This window comes from Dama dama, chromosome X, assembly GCF_033118175.1.
Source record: "Dama dama isolate Ldn47 chromosome X, ASM3311817v1, whole genome shotgun sequence".
In the NCBI taxonomy this organism is placed as follows: Eukaryota; Metazoa; Chordata; class Mammalia; order Artiodactyla; family Cervidae; genus Dama; species Dama dama.
This window is the reverse complement of record NC_083714.1, coordinates 113,487,735-113,505,551: the sequence shown is the minus strand read 5'-3', so window position 1 is coordinate 113,505,551 and position 17,817 is coordinate 113,487,735. Positions and strand designations below refer to the sequence as shown.

The following is a 17,817-nucleotide window of genomic DNA, read 5'->3' as shown; positions in this document are numbered from 1 at the left end:
CAAAGGAAGGGCAGCTGAAGATACTCTGCCCAGAAAATGAGGGGTGTGGGACACTCACTACTGCCCTCCATGTTCATAGTTGAGGTCGGAGAGAATCAAGATGAGGCATCAGTGTTACTCTTCTATAAGCACATGAGAGAACTGCCTGCCTGCCACCTCCCAGTTGGTCAACTTTGGTGGCACTCAGGTCCTCTCCAGGACCTTTTCCAACTGTGGGTAGGTGAGCCCCCAGCAAGCTTAAGCCAGAGCTGAGCTACCCATCTCCATGGAAACAGCTGAGGTCATTATTTTGAAATAAAGGTTGATGTAATAAAAAGACCAAATGTCCCCCAAATGCCACATGCACAAGGACAGGACCAATGTTCACTTGGGTCAGCAGGGGCGAGGGTGAAGAGGACAGGGCAAGAATGGTGGGAGGCTGGGAGACCAAGGGAGGAGGAAGCCTGGCAAAGCCAAAGGCAAGGCTTCCTGTTGTGTGTACAAGGGTGAAGGGCAGTTTCAAAGAACTCAACCAGATCACTACAAGTCCCTGTGTCCTAGTTCCACAACCATTGAGGGAAAAGCATTTCACTGCCACGGGGGAGGGGGGGCCGGGCCCGGTGGCTGCTCCTACACTAGTCAGCCCCCTGGCACTCCTCCATGTTCCAAAGACGAGACTCCACCCCCTTCACTGGGGGCTGAACTGCTCACACCCCAGCCCTGCCTGCTTCAGCTCCCTCCACTCAACCTAGGCTCCTTGAGCCCACCTTTCTAGATGAAATCATAGACACACTCTTCATGTGCTGCTCCCAGATAACACTCTCCCTTCTGCCCAGCTGGCTAGCCCCCTAATCAACCTCTCTTGCGGGGGCATTCCCAGCATTTAATGGCAGTCAGTTGTGGGGACAAATTTCACCCTGGCCTTGGCTAGCCTGGCCTGTGTTCTCAATGCTGGAACCCATTGATCTTTTCTCCAAGGGCATCCCAAGGTGGGACAGATCCCCGTCTACTCTTGCCAAGGAATGGTGGAATCACCTCAACTGCTTGGGTCTCCTGTCATGGCAGCAGGAAAAATCCCAGACTCCTGGCCTGTGCTCCAGGGGGATATAGTCCAGATCACTGAGGGCTTGGGAAGAGGGTACGCTGCAACTCTCATTTTGGGTGCTCGGTGACCCTCTGAGCCACTCTGGCAGGAACAGCGCCTCTTTACAACTCGGCCCCCTTCAGTTGTAAAGTGGGAATGTTACTGCAAGCCTCCTCCTGTGGGTGGGCTTCATAAACACAGGAAAAGGCTGGAAAAATTCCTTTAACCAAAAGATGCCAAGACTTTCAGAGCAGCCTGAATTTCGGGCCTAAAATGTATGCTATCTTAAGAGGTGAGCCCTCCTGGTTATACCACTGGACTTCTCTGGTCCAATCAGCCTTTTCTAAAAGCCTCATGGAAGGGGACCCATGGAGAAGTGTAATGGCTACTTATGAACCCCCCATGTCCAATTTTAAAGTTCATTCAAAGTGAGTTCTCCCCCCACCCCCCACTTTAGCTAGGAAAGATGGTTCCAACTCAGTGGTTTGGAAGGAGAGGTTAACTGGGTGATGTCAGCGAATGCCCTCAGTGTGGGGCCCTGCCCATCTGAGATGTCCCCAATCACATGAAGAAGCTGTCTACTCTCAGTGTTTCTGATTGCACTTCCACCTATTTACATTTTAACTCTGTATCTGTAACAGTCTCAATTCATCTAGGGAGGCATCTGGCTCAGGGAGAAGGTTTTCCATCTAAGTTTTCACCCTCAAGGCCAGCTACCTTCGTTAACAGTGAAATTACTTTATATCTTTGGCTACAAAAGGCCAGTATTTCTTGCCCATAGAAAACCACCTGGGGGATTATGACAGTTTCTCAGGTGTGGGCAGGCAGTGACCGTGGAAGCTCTTCCCTCTGTTCCTGGAAGAGTAAGTGCACCCCAATGAGTCAGACCCTTCCCGGGGGTTCTTCTAGGCTTCCCATCTGGTAAAAGCTGGCTGGGTGTAGAGGGCACCCCTTCACCCACCAGGACCAGGAGTGTGCCACACATGTGCCCGCCATACCCACTCAGCTAGGGAGGGCGCTCCTGCACCTGGACCTTCCCAGTGGTCCTTGTCCCCAGGGACCCCATGGTATAATGTCTGTGGTTCCTCACCCTGGACTATTAATCAGGAAATTTCCACTGCTCAAGTCAGGGCTCACCAAAATCATCCCTCCACGCACATCACTCAGTTGCTTTCTTCCTCATTAGGTGAGAGGATCTTTTCCCAAACAGGTCCATCCACTCTTCCCCCAACTCCTAAGTCTTTCAGGGCAAAGATCTCAATTCTTCTCAGTTAAGCACCTCCCCCCACCCCCAGACCTTATGCTAGTGTGACCTTACCCAGGCCAATAATAACCCTGAAGAACCCTGAAGGACACCCACCCTGACTGGCCAAGATACCCATGGCCACCACCTATGGGGGAGAGACTCTTGTGTCACCTGGAGCTTCTCAATCACTGTTCTAACCACAGGACTACACAGGACCCACAGGACTACCCTTGAGGGTAAAGGAGATGGGGAGATAGATACATGGGGATCCCAACCATCAGGCTTTGCCATCACTGCTACTTTTTGGCCCTCCTAAAAGCGGGAAGCCATGGGCCCTGGGTCACCCAGTCTAAGCAGGTGTGAACATGGCTGTATTGTTTGAGGTTTAACACTTGCTCCCTGCAGTGTGGTCATATGACTCACAACACATATATCCCATAATTTATCATGGTTGTGCCATAGCATCACCTCAGAGAAACATCACCATAGCAACATTTACAAGTCACCGTGGCAACAAAGCACCCTCACCATTGTTGAGCCATGCCCAGTGAGGCCTAAACAAGGTGGGAGGGTTCTGAAATGTTGGAGGGCTCCCCACGATTGAAATCCCCTTCTCTACAGCTTAAGTATAGCACCGCCAGTAAAGGCTAACCTTGTTAAAACTTACACCCTCCACAGAGGGAGCCTAGGGAATCTCTGTTTCAAATTAAAGTAGTTTACAAATGTGCAGATGCTCATCTGGAAGAGAAGTTCCCTGAGCTAAGAAGTTTTATGAAGCCCCTTGAGTGAGGTTTCCTCCAGTTTCTGGCCGGGCACTGCTACCGAGCAGGTCTTAGGTCTGTCCCAGCCAAGTGGTTGGCAAAGGAGTCGGTCATTTCAAGTTCGAGAAGGAAGGGGCCAATGCCTCCTTGTCCCACCCCATTTTCAAATGTCACTGAGGGTTCCTAGTAAAAATGAACTTCCCAGTTTGAGGAACCTCCAAACTTGAACTTCCGAAATAAAACTGAACTCAGCCACTCCTGCGATCATAAAGAACAGTGATCATAATAAATGAAAATCCTGGCCATTGTTATTTTCAAGTTAATTCACTTTTTTTTGAACGAGCCACTTGCAAGCCCCACCATCTTAGAAGCACCTGGTCACTCTTTGGGGAGGGGCTACCTCAGGAGGGGGAAGGCAGACAGAGGCATCTGGACCTCTCATGACCCCAGCCCACCCCAAATCCCCACCCCAGCTCCCAGGTGCTCATTCTGCGGCTCTCAACCACACTGACACCCATGAGAAGGACCCTCTGAGCCAGCATGGGCTCAAGATATGATGGTTTAAGGACAGGAAGGCCCATTAATTTCCAGTTGAATGGACTGAACACCTGCTGTGCTGTGGATTCGGAGGCAGCAGTAAGGACAATGGCTCCTTTAATTAGGTGAGCCTTCTCAACCAACTACAAACCACAAGTCTCCAGAAGGCAAACTGAGCTCCTCACTTTCCCCAACCCTCCTCCTGCCCTCCCATGGTGGCAGTGATTCAGTGACTCACTGGACCATGTCCTGGGTGCTCCAGGAAGAGACCCATGCCCTGAGCTTGGAAGGGGTAGTGGGGGGGTGGGGGGTTGGTGAGGCGGCTTTCCAAATCAACTGGGGCTCAGGCCCTGCTCCCCACCAGCCTTGTCTTGAGGCTCAGCAGGCAAGACAGGGAAGGACACGTTTTAACTTCTCTGGGAAGAAGGCTGGAGTGAAGCCACTGAGATGTGAGGGGCAGTGGCCACCCTGGGTCTGGCCATGTTGCTGGAAAAAAGGGCAAGAAGACTTGAGGCCTGCTAACTTCCTGCTCCCTTCCTCCAGCTTCCTTCACCATACCCCCAGAACAGACAGACCCCGCCACCAACCCCCCCCCCGCCCCCGTGCCCGAGAAGCAGCCTTCTATGAGACCATGCAGAACAAGCCGGTCCTGGTGTGGTTCACCCAGAATCCTGGCCCGGAGATCCATGGCTGGCAAGAATGGCTAGACAGGCCCGTTCTCTGAGCAGCCGCCACCCAGACGTCAGGCCATCGGAAGCATATTGCTTCCTCTCAACTCCCTCAGTGCCGGGAGCTGAATCACCCTGTTCCCACCCACAACGTCCAAGGACCCAGACCTCCCAAATGTGCTCACCATCCCCAACTGTCCTGTCTCAGGAGGATTTTGCACCCACCCTGTCCTTGATGTTCACCTCAATGCCCTCATTCACCATCACTGGTGAGGTCTCTGGGGTCCGGAGTGGGCTGCAGGCCCCAAGCAGGCACACTGAAGAAAACACGGAAAGACCTCCACCGGCTGCCAACATACCTCCTGAGCTCAGGAAGTCGAGAACACATCCCAAAGTCAACCCCAGTGGAGGAGCAGTGGTTGGGACAGCAGAGTGACTCAAGCATGCCCTAGCTTTCTCTCCAATTCTGCCTCCGTCACATAAGATGGCCCCTGTCTAGTGGGGTGTGATAAACACCCCCCTTGTTCATCCCATGCCCTTGGAGTGTGCTCTCAACTCCTAATGGCTGCAAACAAACCTGCCACAGAAAATAACTATGCTCATCTTGCTGGTGCCTTCATCAGCCCTCATCCCATTTTAGCGAAATTTCTGCTTTCGGAGGGAGAATACAAGGACGCTCCATTTCCTACCAGAGGAGACCATCGCTATGGAAGGTCTGGCTCTGGCTGCAAATGTCATTCATTCCACTGCTACCAAAAACCCATACCCCTACATGCTATAAAATATTTGCTGCACTTGAGGTCTTGCATTGCCATTCCTCTGCTCTATTGTATTACCCTGTTATTAACTATGGGACCAGTGTTTCTCTGGAAAAGGAGACACATCCCAGGAAACAATGTCTCATATGTGCCTCATGTATCAAACAGCCAAATCGCCCTGTTCTCACCAACATGGTACCACCCACAAGCCGCCGGGGTTCACTTACATCTCTCACTGTCGTTCTGGTCAGCAACGGCCTCCTCCAGGGTGACCGACTTTGGCTTTTTGTCCTGACTTCCTTTCAACCTTTCCCAGTCAGTGGGGCTGAATTTGCACACCTCGGAGTCCTTGGTTGGGGGGTGGCCACCTTCTCGCTCTTTCATCTCCAACTCTGAGAAGCGCATCATTGCACGCTAGGAAGAGAATGGAGATGGAAAAAAAAAAAAACAACACACCTTACCATCAAAGCTATTTCACTGGCCTTACCTTAAAGGAAAGTATTTTCCAAGAAAAGTTTGCCCAAAACCAACCACACTTTATGATACAACTTAGATACTTTAAAAGTTAATGATACAAATATAAGAGTGTCTATATGTTAAGCAGTCACACATTCTTTATTCATAAAGCCATATGTGTGTAGAGATATATGCGGTGTGTATGTATAGCCATACATACACTGTGGCATAGAGACAGACATTCTCTTTCGAAGGTAAATAAAACAAAACAGAAACACAACGCAAAGAAAGCAAAACAAAAACACAACAGAAAAGAAAACAAATGCACAATGAATAAAGACGACCATGGCCCACAAACTTCCCTTTGTATATTTGGAAATGAAATTTAACTCAAAAGGTTTATGTAAGATTCTAGTAATAAAAATTTGAAGAACTGACCTCACAGTAAGCAGCGGGTAGACATAAAATACTGTCCTCTTGTAATCCTTCCATCTATGTAATTAAAATGGGCACTCAATGGATCATTTAGATAACTTCATCCATTTTTATAAGCATAAACCAATTTTTTTCTTAACATTGCAAAACAATTTGGCTTTATTTAGCTTTTAATTAAAAGTAAAATATCTTAAGGAAATTCCTAGACAACATCTATCATTCACTAGCAAGTTAAATACATACTCTATCCCTTTAATCGAGGTTTTTGTTGTTTTTTCCTTTTTTTGGTGAAAGAAAAACTGCACAAATCTCACAGACATGCGGCGGCTACACACCTCCACCAAGTATCACGTAAGGCATTCTAAGCAGTGCTGTTAGGTTTATTTGTTAACATACAGTAAAGTAACGGCAGAGAAATCAAAGCAATTGATACGTCAATGTCATGCAGTATCTTAGACATCCTTTAAAACTTCCGTTATCAGCATTCAAGTGGAGTTTGCTTAAAATCCACAAGAATCCACTTATGTTCCCTTACTGGATACATTTCAAAAAATTATATTATCATAAACTTCATTAATCAAATCTGCCCAGTGTCCTGCTCTCTAGTACCCCCGCCCCCTTCCTTTTCGAACATTAAAAAAAAATAAACAAAACAAAAAAAAAAAACTGACAACTGGTCAGGCTCTTGCAATTTGGGTGGGGGGCTCACCTGCAATGCCCGCTGCTCCCGGCTGAGCTGACTGGAATCGGCATACAGTTCGGTAGTGACGCACTTGAACCGGTCACCCACGTAACCAGCGGAGTTGGCGATTCTCTTTGCCAGCTTAGATGGCTTTGGTTTCAGAACTTTGCCATCGGTTGATTCTGCCTCATCGGCTCCATCTTTGGTATAGGTGGGGGTGGCGTCCATGCTCGGTGGGGCACCGCCCACGCAAAATGGTTTGGGTTCCTCTTGGGTTTTCCCGAAAGTGACCGCGGGGCCATCGCTCCCCGGGGTCGGCTCCAGGAACGGAGTGGAGACTGGCATGGCCAGGTTCTCCTTGTTGGTTCCCGCTGGAACATTCTCCTTGCTTAAGTTGAAAACCGACTGGCCCGGAGCCTGTTTGAAAGCATAGGCTTCGTGGAAGTCACTGATGCGCCCCAGCTCGTCTCTGAGGGAGATGAAATCCCGGTGGGGCTGCAGGGCCGGCTCAGCCGGGGGTTTGCTGGGCTCAGCACTCTGGCCGACACTCTCAGCTGTGAAGCTGGGTTTGGACGTGTTGGCTTCAGTTTTCGCATCAGGCTCTTCCCGGAGGAGGTCTACATAGACAAGCTTGTCACTCTTGACGACGGTCTTCCCTTGATTCCAGCTAGGGCTGGGCTTGAGGTTCTTGTCCGTGGGGACTTCTGGATGTAGCTTGGTGCCACTAGCTTCGAGTACCTCGGAAAACCGATTTCGGAGGCTCGGGTCCTCGTAGCGGGCCCTCTCATGGGACCGGGACCTCCTCTCCGCTTTCTCCTCTTTAGTGATCTCGATGGGTGTGTGAGGTATCAACATGGGATGCACCATGCCCAACCCCAGCGCGTCCTGGTAGGTCATGAACTCCGGCCGGCCCGTGGGCAGCCCGTAGGGCAGTCCAGGCTTTGGGGCAAGGTGCCCAGGAAAGAGACTGCCGCTGGGCAACAACACCGGGTGAGGGTAGACGGGGCCTTTGCCATGCAAAGAGAGGGGACTTATGGCAATGCCCTCGGGTGCTGGGTAAGGGAGGTAACTCCTGGGGTAGGGAATTGGTGGGGACCTGAACGCCTCATTTGGAGAGAGAAATATTGAGCTTGGTGGGAGGCCGTTCTCATTTGCTTTGAAGCTTGGCTCTGGGTTGCTGGCTTTGGCGCCCTTGCTGCCGGTGCTGCCGCTGTGCTTGGCAGGCGTGGTCGGGGGCTGGCCCACGTGCTGGATGACGGACGGTGTGGTGTCCACAGAGGCCCTGCTGGTCTTGCTGCCATCGGCAGTGGCGTTTGGGGCTGGAGATGCAGAGGCCGGGCGGCCGGCGCTGGACACTGAGCCAGACACATTAGTGACCACAGTGTCAGTGGCACCCATGCGGGGACACGAAGAACTGCGCTGCTGTGGGAGGGCCCAGTCCAAGGCCTTGTTCTTCAGCGGCAGGCCTTTGCCATTGTTCTCTTCGTTAGGACTTGGCCCAGGCACCACCCAGGACGAGGGAGCCGTGCTAATGATCTCAGATCTATAGATAGCACAGCCGTTTCCTGGAGGAGATAGTGTTTCTTTCGGAATCTCACTTCCGGAGAGCACTAGGCCACTTCCAGCTCTGCTGTGAACCAGGACCGTGGGTGCCATCTTCTTCATGTGGTCAGCTTTGGAAGCGTCTACATCCACCACTTTAGAAGACAAGTCTAGTGGCTTATCGGTGACGTCTTTGGTAACCGTCTGCTTCTCCAACAGAGGAGGTGAGCTGCCATCCTTTCTGTCCTGACCCGCTGTTTTCCGAGTGTGCCCAGGAACTGGCTGGGCGCTTTCGGCTCCCTCTGGAGCCTTTGGATACTTGCTGCTGCAGAGCCTGGCCGCGGGAAACTCACTGCTGACCGTCATGTATGGCTTTGACAGGGTGACAGAGGGTGAGGTGGAGATCCGGGCATAGTGCTTGTGGAATTCAGAGTAGGTGTCCGCAGCAGGCTGGGAGGGAAGGTGGACTCGGGGTGAAGGCCGAGGCGAGGGGGGCAGCAGGAGAGCCGTGTCGCCCGGCAGGCCGCTGGTGACCGCCTTGGCGGAGGGCACCCTAGGCTGTTTACTGTTCTGGATGTGGGGGTATGAGTGAGAATCAACTGGGTTCCCAGGACTGACACCCATCTTCCAGGGCAGGCTTTTTTCTGTGCAGTGGACCAGAGGCGGGATGGCTGGAGAGGCGGAAGGCGTCGAGAGCCTCATGGGGGAAGCCAGGGACGATGGGATGTGGGGACTGACGTAGTGAGGTGGCGGCAGGTAGAGAAATCGCTCCCCATTGGTGCAGACTGGCGAATACAGCGGCTGAGCCAGGCCGTACGACTGCTGAGGTAGCAAGGCCTTGTACATGTTCAGGGAATACTTATTTGGCGAGTCAAGGAAAGGGTAGATGGCTGGCGTGGCCCCCTCCATGTAGGGATTGACCCAGGGCAGCCGCAGGTAACTAGCACCATTGATGTTGAGCGGGCTCTGTTTGTCGCTGGCAGGCCTATCTAAGCCCAGAGTTTCTGCCGTGGGGACAGCACTTTTTTGTATTCCTGGTGGTGTTTTGTATATAGCACTGAAGCCATTCGGGGGCTTTCCAGAGACAGCGGAGGCCTCCACCGTCTCGGGTGTATTCGGTTTGAACTGCATCTCTGGGTTTCTTTCGGAAGAAAACCCCAGACCGCCTAGAGTGGTTGTGGCGGTCTCCCGCCCTTTCTCTGAGCCCAGTCCACACAAGCTAGAATAGACGATGTTTCCGGGGACACGCAGTCCTTCCCGGATCAGGCCAGTGCGGTCCATGCTCAGCGCTGCCAGGCCATCGATCCGATGGGCCGTGGTTGCGTCCACCTTCACACAAGAAGAATATGGGTGTTACCGAGGATGTGCCTCCAAAGCAGCCCATCCCAAAGAGAAACCGCACACTAGCTCAGCAGGATATCAGCCTCAAGATCTGGGCAGAAAGGGTTAAAAAAGCAAGGCCTCACAAGGTCTGTGGCCCCCTCCCCCCTTATCCAGCACCCTCCTCTGCCTGCCTTCTCACCTTTGTCCGACTAGTATCCTGGAAGCACGTAAAATGATCCCTTTAGACTTGAGGCCCCTGCATTAATTCAGTCATCTATTAACTCTGGAAAATCCACCTTCTCAGCAAAAATTCTTTGCTGCAACTAAGGTGGTACCAACTCCACTGCTCTCAGCACCGACCTTGTGGGGTACAGATCTCGGACTCACCCTCCCTGGGTCTGGTCAGGATGGGGTGGGGTGATGTTCACTGGGGCTTTCCCAGATGTGGGGAGGCATTATTTAACATAACAAAAAAAAACCCCAATCTTTCAGGGGGACAGAAAGGAACAGAAGACTTGAGCTGTCTCATTTCGAAATCAATAAAGAGGCCACGGGTCAAACTGCAGTTGTGTCTTTCGACTCCTTCTCCCTTGTGTCTGAAGACGGCTCTGTTTCACATTTTACTAGGAAGGTAAACCCTCAGGGTCTACTTGGAGGCTAGAAATTTCTCCATCTGGGAGCGCCGGTGGGGCACATAGCTTATCAAAGAAAAGGTGGTATGGACCCCACCAGTCACCAGGGTACGAGGGCATAAATGGCAAGCGCGGCCAAGAAAGCAAGCCAGGAAGAAACTGGGTGAAGCCTTGTCCCACTGCCTAGGCTTTCTCCAGCAGCCCCCCAAAGGCCCTTTAATGGTATGCAAATGAATGCACGATTGATTACAGATCACTGATACTCAGATAGCACATCAACAGAAGCCATTAATCTCTTACCACGTTGTGGTTCAAGGGATTTTCTTCCCTTAGTTCCAGTCTGGCCTTTGAAGCGTCACCATCATTAACGGGAATTTTCCTATTTAAAAGGATACACCAACTTCGTGAAAGCATTCCTCACTTCATCTTTCATAGATTACCCCAGAACAGGCCAGTTTCTAGAAACTCTATTTTCCCAACTACCCTTAAAAAAAAAAAAAAAAATTCCTCCCCCATGGCCCATATTGAAAGTTGTCCCCAAATGGTGATTCAATGGGACTGGGAAAAAACCAAGGCAAGGCAAAGGAACGGGGATGTGAAATCACAAATACGTCCCTGAGTTGGGTAAGGTAGAAATTCTGCACAATCACGTCTCCCTCACGATTGTTTCTCCACACAGGCTGGGCAGGGCTGTCTGGGCCCTGCAGTCCGAACAGACCCTTATAAGCTCCACCTGAGGACAGGCGTGTGGGTACAATGGCCAAAGCCAAAGGGGCAGACCTGGAGGCTAAAGTCGATGGGCCAGTCATGTCAACCATTTCTGTGTTACCCAGGAGGACAGGTTCTCAAAACTTTTCCCCAAACAAAGTTAGGCACCATGTCCTACGAAACTGGTTTCCATGGTGATAATGAAGCCATATTTGACAGCCTATATCAAAATGATGGGGGATACACACAAATGTTAGCCGCTCCAGGTTCCAGAGGAAGAGGCCACACATCTGTGCCAGGCTGTTGCGGCTGCCCTGAGACTTGTTATCAGAGAGCATCGATAAAGAAAGTGCTTGATGCCAACTTCCAAATCCCCAGGATAAAACTCGCTGACAAACGGCAGAGCAAAGTTTCATCATTACCCCGAAGAGCAGCTTCAATTATCTACTGCTTAGCTGCCTCTAGCCCACACTCCCAAATTACTGATTAGGAAGCATAACGAAGCTGTTGGGTGACTGAAACCAGGAGCCGGTGGCCTCGCCAAACAGGCGGCAGAGGATCCGCAGAAACAGTGGGCCTTCCATGAAGTGAAGGGTGGCTTTTGCCCCATTTATTACTGAGCAAACTATTTGTTTTAAAAGCACATCGAATGCCGATCCACCTGGGCCCACACTCCTGACATTTAGAGTTAAAGCAGCATATAGACTGGGATTAATTCTCCTTCATAAATATGAAATAATAAATTAAGGACGAAAGAGCACTGAAAGGCCGCTTTAGGGGCTAATCTCTTAAAGGGCGGCAATGCTTCGCTGAGCCGGGTTGCCTGTTAAAACTGTAAATCAAGGGCTGCCAGCTAGGCAGGAGATCTTCCCCCCCCCCCACCCCCCTTTGGGCCCACTCTGGCTGTGAGGAGGTGAAGGGGGGCTCTGCTTAGGAGCCCCAGGGAAGGACCCACATGCTCCCCAGGCCTCAGCCAGACCCACGCGTTCACCTGTCGTCACTGATCCCACACATGCGGACCCTCTCGCTGTTCATCCAGCTGTGAACGTTCCCATACAGGGGGGTTGCTGAAAGCATGTCGTCTTCTTGGATGGCAGCTTTTCTTCAAACGTCTAGTCTGTTTAACAACAACAAAAAAAATCCCAGGAGGTTGAATAAAAAAAGAGCCAAACGGGGAATAAGAGAAACCCTCTTTCTAGGCAAATTCATACAGAGTGTGGAATGCACACTCAGGAAGGCAGATCCTGCTTGGATGTTCTACAGATGGCTGGGAGTGCAGGAGTACACCTGACCCAGGGGGTCAAGGAGGGGGATGGAACTTCCCTGGCAGGAGGCGCCAGGGATGTGGAGGATCCAGCACCTTGGGGCCCCATCAGTCAAGGTACAGCACACGGCACCCTGCACCTGCCGTTCTCCCTTCTCCTTTCCCAGCCTTTGGAGAACACCCTTGCACAGAAAGCGGATGGTGGGGGATCCTGCGGAGCCCCGCACTGATATTTTTCTTGGGACTGAAAGGATGGGGAAGAGGGGGTCGGAGGTAGTGGGGGCGGAATAAAAGGCACAGCAGTCCGGTGCGGCAGCCCAAACTACGACTCATTTCCAGGGCTGTGGTGTGCACGACTTACAGGTGGAGGGTTAAAAAGAGTCAGTGGGCTGGCGAGCCACCCCACCCGAGCCCTAGATTAGATTAAGCCCCAAACCTGGGTGGTTTGGCCTGGGAGCTGCAGAGGGAGGCGGCTGAGTAATTCAATGACGCCTGCTCGCTGGGGACAAAAATCATTAGTGAGCGCAGAAGTCTTAGCAGCCCGGGCTGTTGGGCTCCGGCTGCGAGCCGCTGGCACTGGGGGAGCGGGCAAAAGCCACCCATTCCCCATCCAGTGGGAAGGAGGGAGGGGGAGGCGGCACCTTCCCCCCTCCTTACCTTCTCTGCCCACCACCCCCACCCACATCACATTCTAGTTTGCTGCATGAGTGAAGGGTCAGGACAAGCTGCATTTTATTAACAGGATTATCACGGCGCGTGATTTATCCTCGTGCAGGATTTTAATTGCTCTTTGGAGGTTGAGCCGTTTCTTTTGACTGCGCTTCAGCCCATATCCTGCTGTTAAATGCTGGGTTAATAAGTAGGGGAGCCTTTAATGCCTGGGACCGATGGCCCTCGGCAATTCCCCCAGCTCACACGCTGCCTTGTCCAGGCACCCCCCCAGCCACAGCCTCCGTACACCGGGACCCAAACCTGAGTGTGAAATCCCTGGTGTGCAGCTTCATGGGGGAACTTTTCTTTCTCCTCCCTCACACACCCACCCACACAGTTTCCGAAAGCCCAAATGTTCCCTAAGTCGACACATTTCCTTTGTTAGCAGGGAAAAATATGCAAATGACTGCTTTTACACTTCAGCACAGGGAGCTGACTGCCAGGTCGGTTGGGTGGGAGCCACTAGGACCGGGGAGCACCTGGAAGACCCCAATCCCAAAACTAGGCTATCCCTCTGCGTTTCTTTGTCCTAACTCGGGCTTTTGTCCACCAGCATCACTCATCGGCCCCTATACATAGAACACCGTCTGTTAATCGAGAGCCACGCGCGCAGACACACACCACGCATAGTTAGAGCTCAACAATAAAGCTGCGAGAGAGATAGCCATCTCCCCGTTGTGTCCGGCCTGGTGGGATCCTGGAGAGGCTATTTGTCTCGAAAGTGTCCCTTTCTTAAGACAGGCTGGGACATTTCCAGGGGGCTGGCTACAGCGCCCCAAAGACAGACTCAGTCGGATGCAGGCATTGAGGAAGGTTCTGTGGGGGTTCACAGGCCGTTCTTCTGTGTTCCGAACATGCACATCAAACTGGGGGCAGGCCACCACGAGAGAAGCTCACTCAACAGTGTGTCCCCTCTCTAACCCCTGCCACCCCTTCTAACAAAAGAAAGACAGGTCTCAATCTAGAAGGTGGAGCAACATTCCTCAGTGCAAGTGTCCTGGGCATACGGCTGCCACGGGAGGGCCACGCCATGCCATTCCCTGGCTGCGTGTCATGATGAAATTCAGACCTTACACCAAAGGGTCCCTCTATCAAACCCTTAAGAAAAGGATGAGGGGTAGAAGCGTGTGTGCCCTCGAAGCCCCGATCTTCTGGTGTTACAGTCTTCAAAAGCTACACCGGCTGCCTCCTAAGAGCTTCTGTTAGTTGTCACCTGGGGACAAGAACCTCTGAGCACCTGACTGAGGAAATAGGAAGGCTGTCGCCAAAATCACCCTACTGAGCCCTTCCCTCACCCACGGGGCCTGCAGCCCCCTTCCCTTGAAAGGGTTTTTCTTTGGAAAGGGCAGCCTGGATTTAGGGGGACACAGTTTAGAAGAGACAACCTGGGATCACAGAGTGCTTTCAAAGCTCCTCCCCTGCTCCAGGTCTCGTCTGGTGTGCAGTATTAATACTGCACAGATAACATCCTGCGTCAGAATGAAGTGTTCCGACCAGCACAGGATTCACATAGAGGGCTGAGGCTCAGAGCGTGGTCCAGTGTCACAGGGGTGGGGGTGAGAGGAAGAGGGGTGAGGCCCAGTACTGGATCCTGCTGACTACACCTACACACACACACACACACTCTCTCTCTCTCTCTCTCTCTCTTATAATCTTTAGCTGCCCCATGAACTTTTTGTGAACTGTTTAAAAGTGGAGGTCTGTTGAACAAACAGCGGCGCCACTGCCAGCCATAATTTCATTGCAACGAGCTAAAGACTTTTAACTCTTCAGGTTCCTGGCCAAAGATGGAGCTGCGTGGAAAGGGCCACCGAGCCAGGGCCCTGCCCGGCGCGAGGCCCTTCTCCAGAGTGACAGCCCACATCCTGGGCGAGGCCAGACTGCTTACACCCCCCCATCACTGAAGGACGCCCCCCTCATCTCTCTGAGATGGAGAACTGACGAAGGGGACCTTGGGGGTAAGGGACACATAGACAGGGGCAGACAGACAGTCATACTCAGCCCACTCCACTTTTAGAAAGGGCTACTGAAATTGTTGGAGAGGTGGGGTCTCTCTTTTTAACCAAGGAAAAGTTCTTCAAAAGTGACTTCCCTGACCCTTGGCTGTGGGTCACGGTGAAGGGGGCAAACGATGTGATCTGGATGACAAATAGAGCAGAGACTGTGCTGTTATACATAAGATGTGCATTCCCCCTTATTTCTCAATGACCACCCCACCCCACCCCGGCCTGGTCTTCCACAGGCAGTCTATGCTTCTGGCAGTGCCAAGATGTGTGAAGTCAGTCATGAAAAGCACTTTACAAGCACCAACCTGTTTCCAGGGCAAGCTGCTAAGCTATACCTTGGCTCTGGGTTTTAACCCTTTTTTCCAGTAGAGGAGAGAAGGGGGCAAGGATGCCAGAGAGGGATAAAGAGGGAAGGTGGCTCAGAGAAGGGGTCAGCCTGGGAGACGAGAGTGTCTGATTTCTGGAAGAACAGACAGGAATTGTGGTGGCTGCCCGCTGAACACCCAGCTCTGGGAGAGACAGCCATCCCGCGTGGAGGTCCCTCTGGCTTTGCGTCTAAGTGCAAGCATAGGAGAGCTTGAGTCTCCCTCGACAGACTTGGGCGCTCATCTGCTCTAGGAGCCAAGTTATGATTACCCCCAGCCCGGCCTGGACACTGGGGAGAAGAGCCTGATTGGCAGAAAGAGGTCAGAGGGACTACGATTAGGAGCTGTCACCCCCACCTTGGCATCCTTGAGTGGGGGCACCTTGGCACTCTGTGAAAAGACACGTGGGGGAACACGGGCTCTGAGCTGCACCCCACCACCACTGGTCTGCCAAATCCTGCCATGAAGATACCATTATGGGCAGAGGAAAAGGAGAGAACTTTTTTTTTTTCCTTTAAGGCCGAGTTCCCCTGGCAGACAACAGACAGGGTGCAAAGGAAGGAGCCGTGGCTGTTGAGAGGCCAGCCTGAGTGCAGGGAGGGGGGCAGCGCTGGGCCACTCTTGGCACCTCTCCTTTCTCTCCACCCCGCTCCTCCTGGCACCGGGCCACTTTCCACTGCCTCCGCCCTCGAGGCGGCGGATGGATTGGTTCAAGTCTGCACATCAAGCTTGTCAAGTGGCACCGACAAAATGCGAAGCAGCACCACCAGACTGGCCCCACTCCATGCCACCACCACCGGTGCCCCTTCCCAGGGCCTCGCTCACTAGGCACCCCTTAACCCATCAGGCACTTCGCCAGTTAGTGGCCAAGGAGGCCTGGACAGGTTTGAAGGAGCACCTGGTCCAGAAGACCGAGTGGACATCAGGGATCCCAGGCAGCATGCTGTGTGCCAGGGTCGTCCATGGGTTGGGGACCTTTGTGGGGAAAGGGACTCTCTCACTGCGGGGCCGGTTCTCCGTGGAGGATGCGTTGAGAGCACAATCACCACTGCCTCCCTGCTCTCTCGTTCACAGCCTGTCTCTGGGCAGGTGGCTGAACCTCTTCAACCTCAGTGCCCTCATCTGTAAATATTTGGCACCCTGTTTTCCAGAGGATTAAACTGCACTCAGGACTTGAGTTCTGCCTGGCAATAGCTGGTGCAGGCCCCATCTAAGGCCATTAAGCAGCATCTAACTCCACTAAACATACTATGGAACAAACCAACCCCCAGAATGGCTGCAGGGTTCCTTCCTGGCAGTGGGGAGGCCGAGGAAGGGACACAGAGGGGCCAGGGAGGGGTGACCTTCAGCAGGGCAAGGGGCTTTCATGGAAGCTCGCAGCACAGGAGCCCTTCCTGGGGCTGCTCCAAGCCCAGACTGAGTCACGCACAGGCACTTCTCTATGGGTGTCAAGGAAGGGAGGGGTGAAGAAGTTCCTATTTTCGGATGGGGGGCTGCTTGGATGTGGGAGCTGAGAAAAAGTGGTCCGGGGTGTGAGGCGTTGGGGTGAGTCCTCCTGGGCTATTTTCCCCAGTGTGTGTAACGGTGGGGAGAGGGGAACCCCAAGGATGCCTCCCAGGTCAGGGGAAGGTTGCAGGTTTCCAGGGCTATGGTGGAAGGAGGTCGCTGGCTGGGTCCTCCAGCCTGTGCAGGGGTGCTGAAGTTGGGGTGGGGGGGAATGGGAGGAGTGATCCTGCCTGCCAAGGCGCTATCTCTCCGTGCACCCTGCAAGTGTGCCTCCCGGGGCATCCCCACTCCCGCCCCAGGTTTTGCATTAGTAACAGCACTGCTGAGGGCTAGCAATGGGGAGTGGGGGGCGGGGAGAATGAGAAACTCGGGGCAGGCCCTGACCTGCAGCACCCAGCACCCAGCACCTTCCCCGCCTTCCCCCAGGGCGCCGGGGATAGAGCCACTCCGGGCAGTCAGGAGTGAACTTGGCCGCCGCCGCCGCCGCCGGCGGGTGGGGGAGGGGCGCCCCCTCCCGTGTCTCGGCCAGATCTGTCGGCAACAAAGGGATTTTCTCTCCCACCGCACACACACCCCCGTGTGGCTGCGGGCTCCTCCTCGCAGCTCCTCTGCCAGGTCCCCGCGCGGGGCAGCGGCCAGCACACATCCCCGCCCTTGGCCCCCGCCCGACCTTCCAGGAACTCCAGCTCTCTTCACCAGCCCTCTGAGACCCCCGTTCACACCTTGCGTGTGCACATCTCTGGGCTCTCCCTTTCCCAGGCGCCTGCCACTGAATCTCGACAAAAAGCAACTTTGGGTGGGCGCACGGAGAACCCAGAATGTGCGGTGGAGCTCACCAGGGGACTGGGCACTGGAGACCCCTGCGGCCATCAGCCTGGGCTTCCTTTGGCCAGTCTGGAGTGTTGCTCTCCATAGATGCTTCCCGCCCCCCCACCTCCCCTGATTGAAAGATGCAAGCCAAGTGTAGCCAACTGTAAAAGGGGGCTGGGGGCTTGAGGAGTAGGGGGGGACCAGCAAAGGATCAACCTGGAGAGCTGCTGCCAAACCAGGACTGCTGCCCGCCACACACTCCCTTTCTCACACAGCAGAGCCATGGCCACCCCCTCACCCCCCCACACCTTCCCCCCCAGTCAGCTTGCGGAACTTCCCCTTCT

The 17,817-nt window shown here is 53.2% G+C and overlaps 1 protein-coding gene across 10 annotated transcripts in view; it reads right to left on the bottom strand.

Moving 5' to 3' along the window:
- BCOR (BCL6 corepressor) overlaps positions 1 to 17,817 on the bottom strand; it is a 118,521-nt gene that overhangs the window by 14,676 nt on the left and 86,028 nt on the right. For 8 of the 10 annotated variants that reach the window (XM_061137293.1, XM_061137292.1, XM_061137295.1 and 5 more), the window contains exons 2-6: positions 11,803 to 11,928; positions 10,404 to 10,482; positions 6,634 to 9,477; positions 5,928 to 5,981; positions 5,261 to 5,447 (exon numbers count right to left, since the gene is read on the bottom strand). In XM_061137293.1, coding sequence (XP_060993276.1) covers positions 5,261 to 5,447; positions 5,928 to 5,981; positions 6,634 to 9,477; positions 10,404 to 10,482; positions 11,803 to 11,888 — 3,250 coding nt within the window. In that variant the 5' untranslated portion in view covers positions 11,889 to 11,928. The remainder of the gene's footprint in view (positions 1 to 5,260; positions 5,448 to 5,927; positions 5,982 to 6,633; positions 9,478 to 10,403; positions 10,483 to 11,802; positions 11,929 to 17,817) is intronic. The other 2 variants (XM_061137296.1, XM_061137301.1) reach the window with 1 other exon arrangement.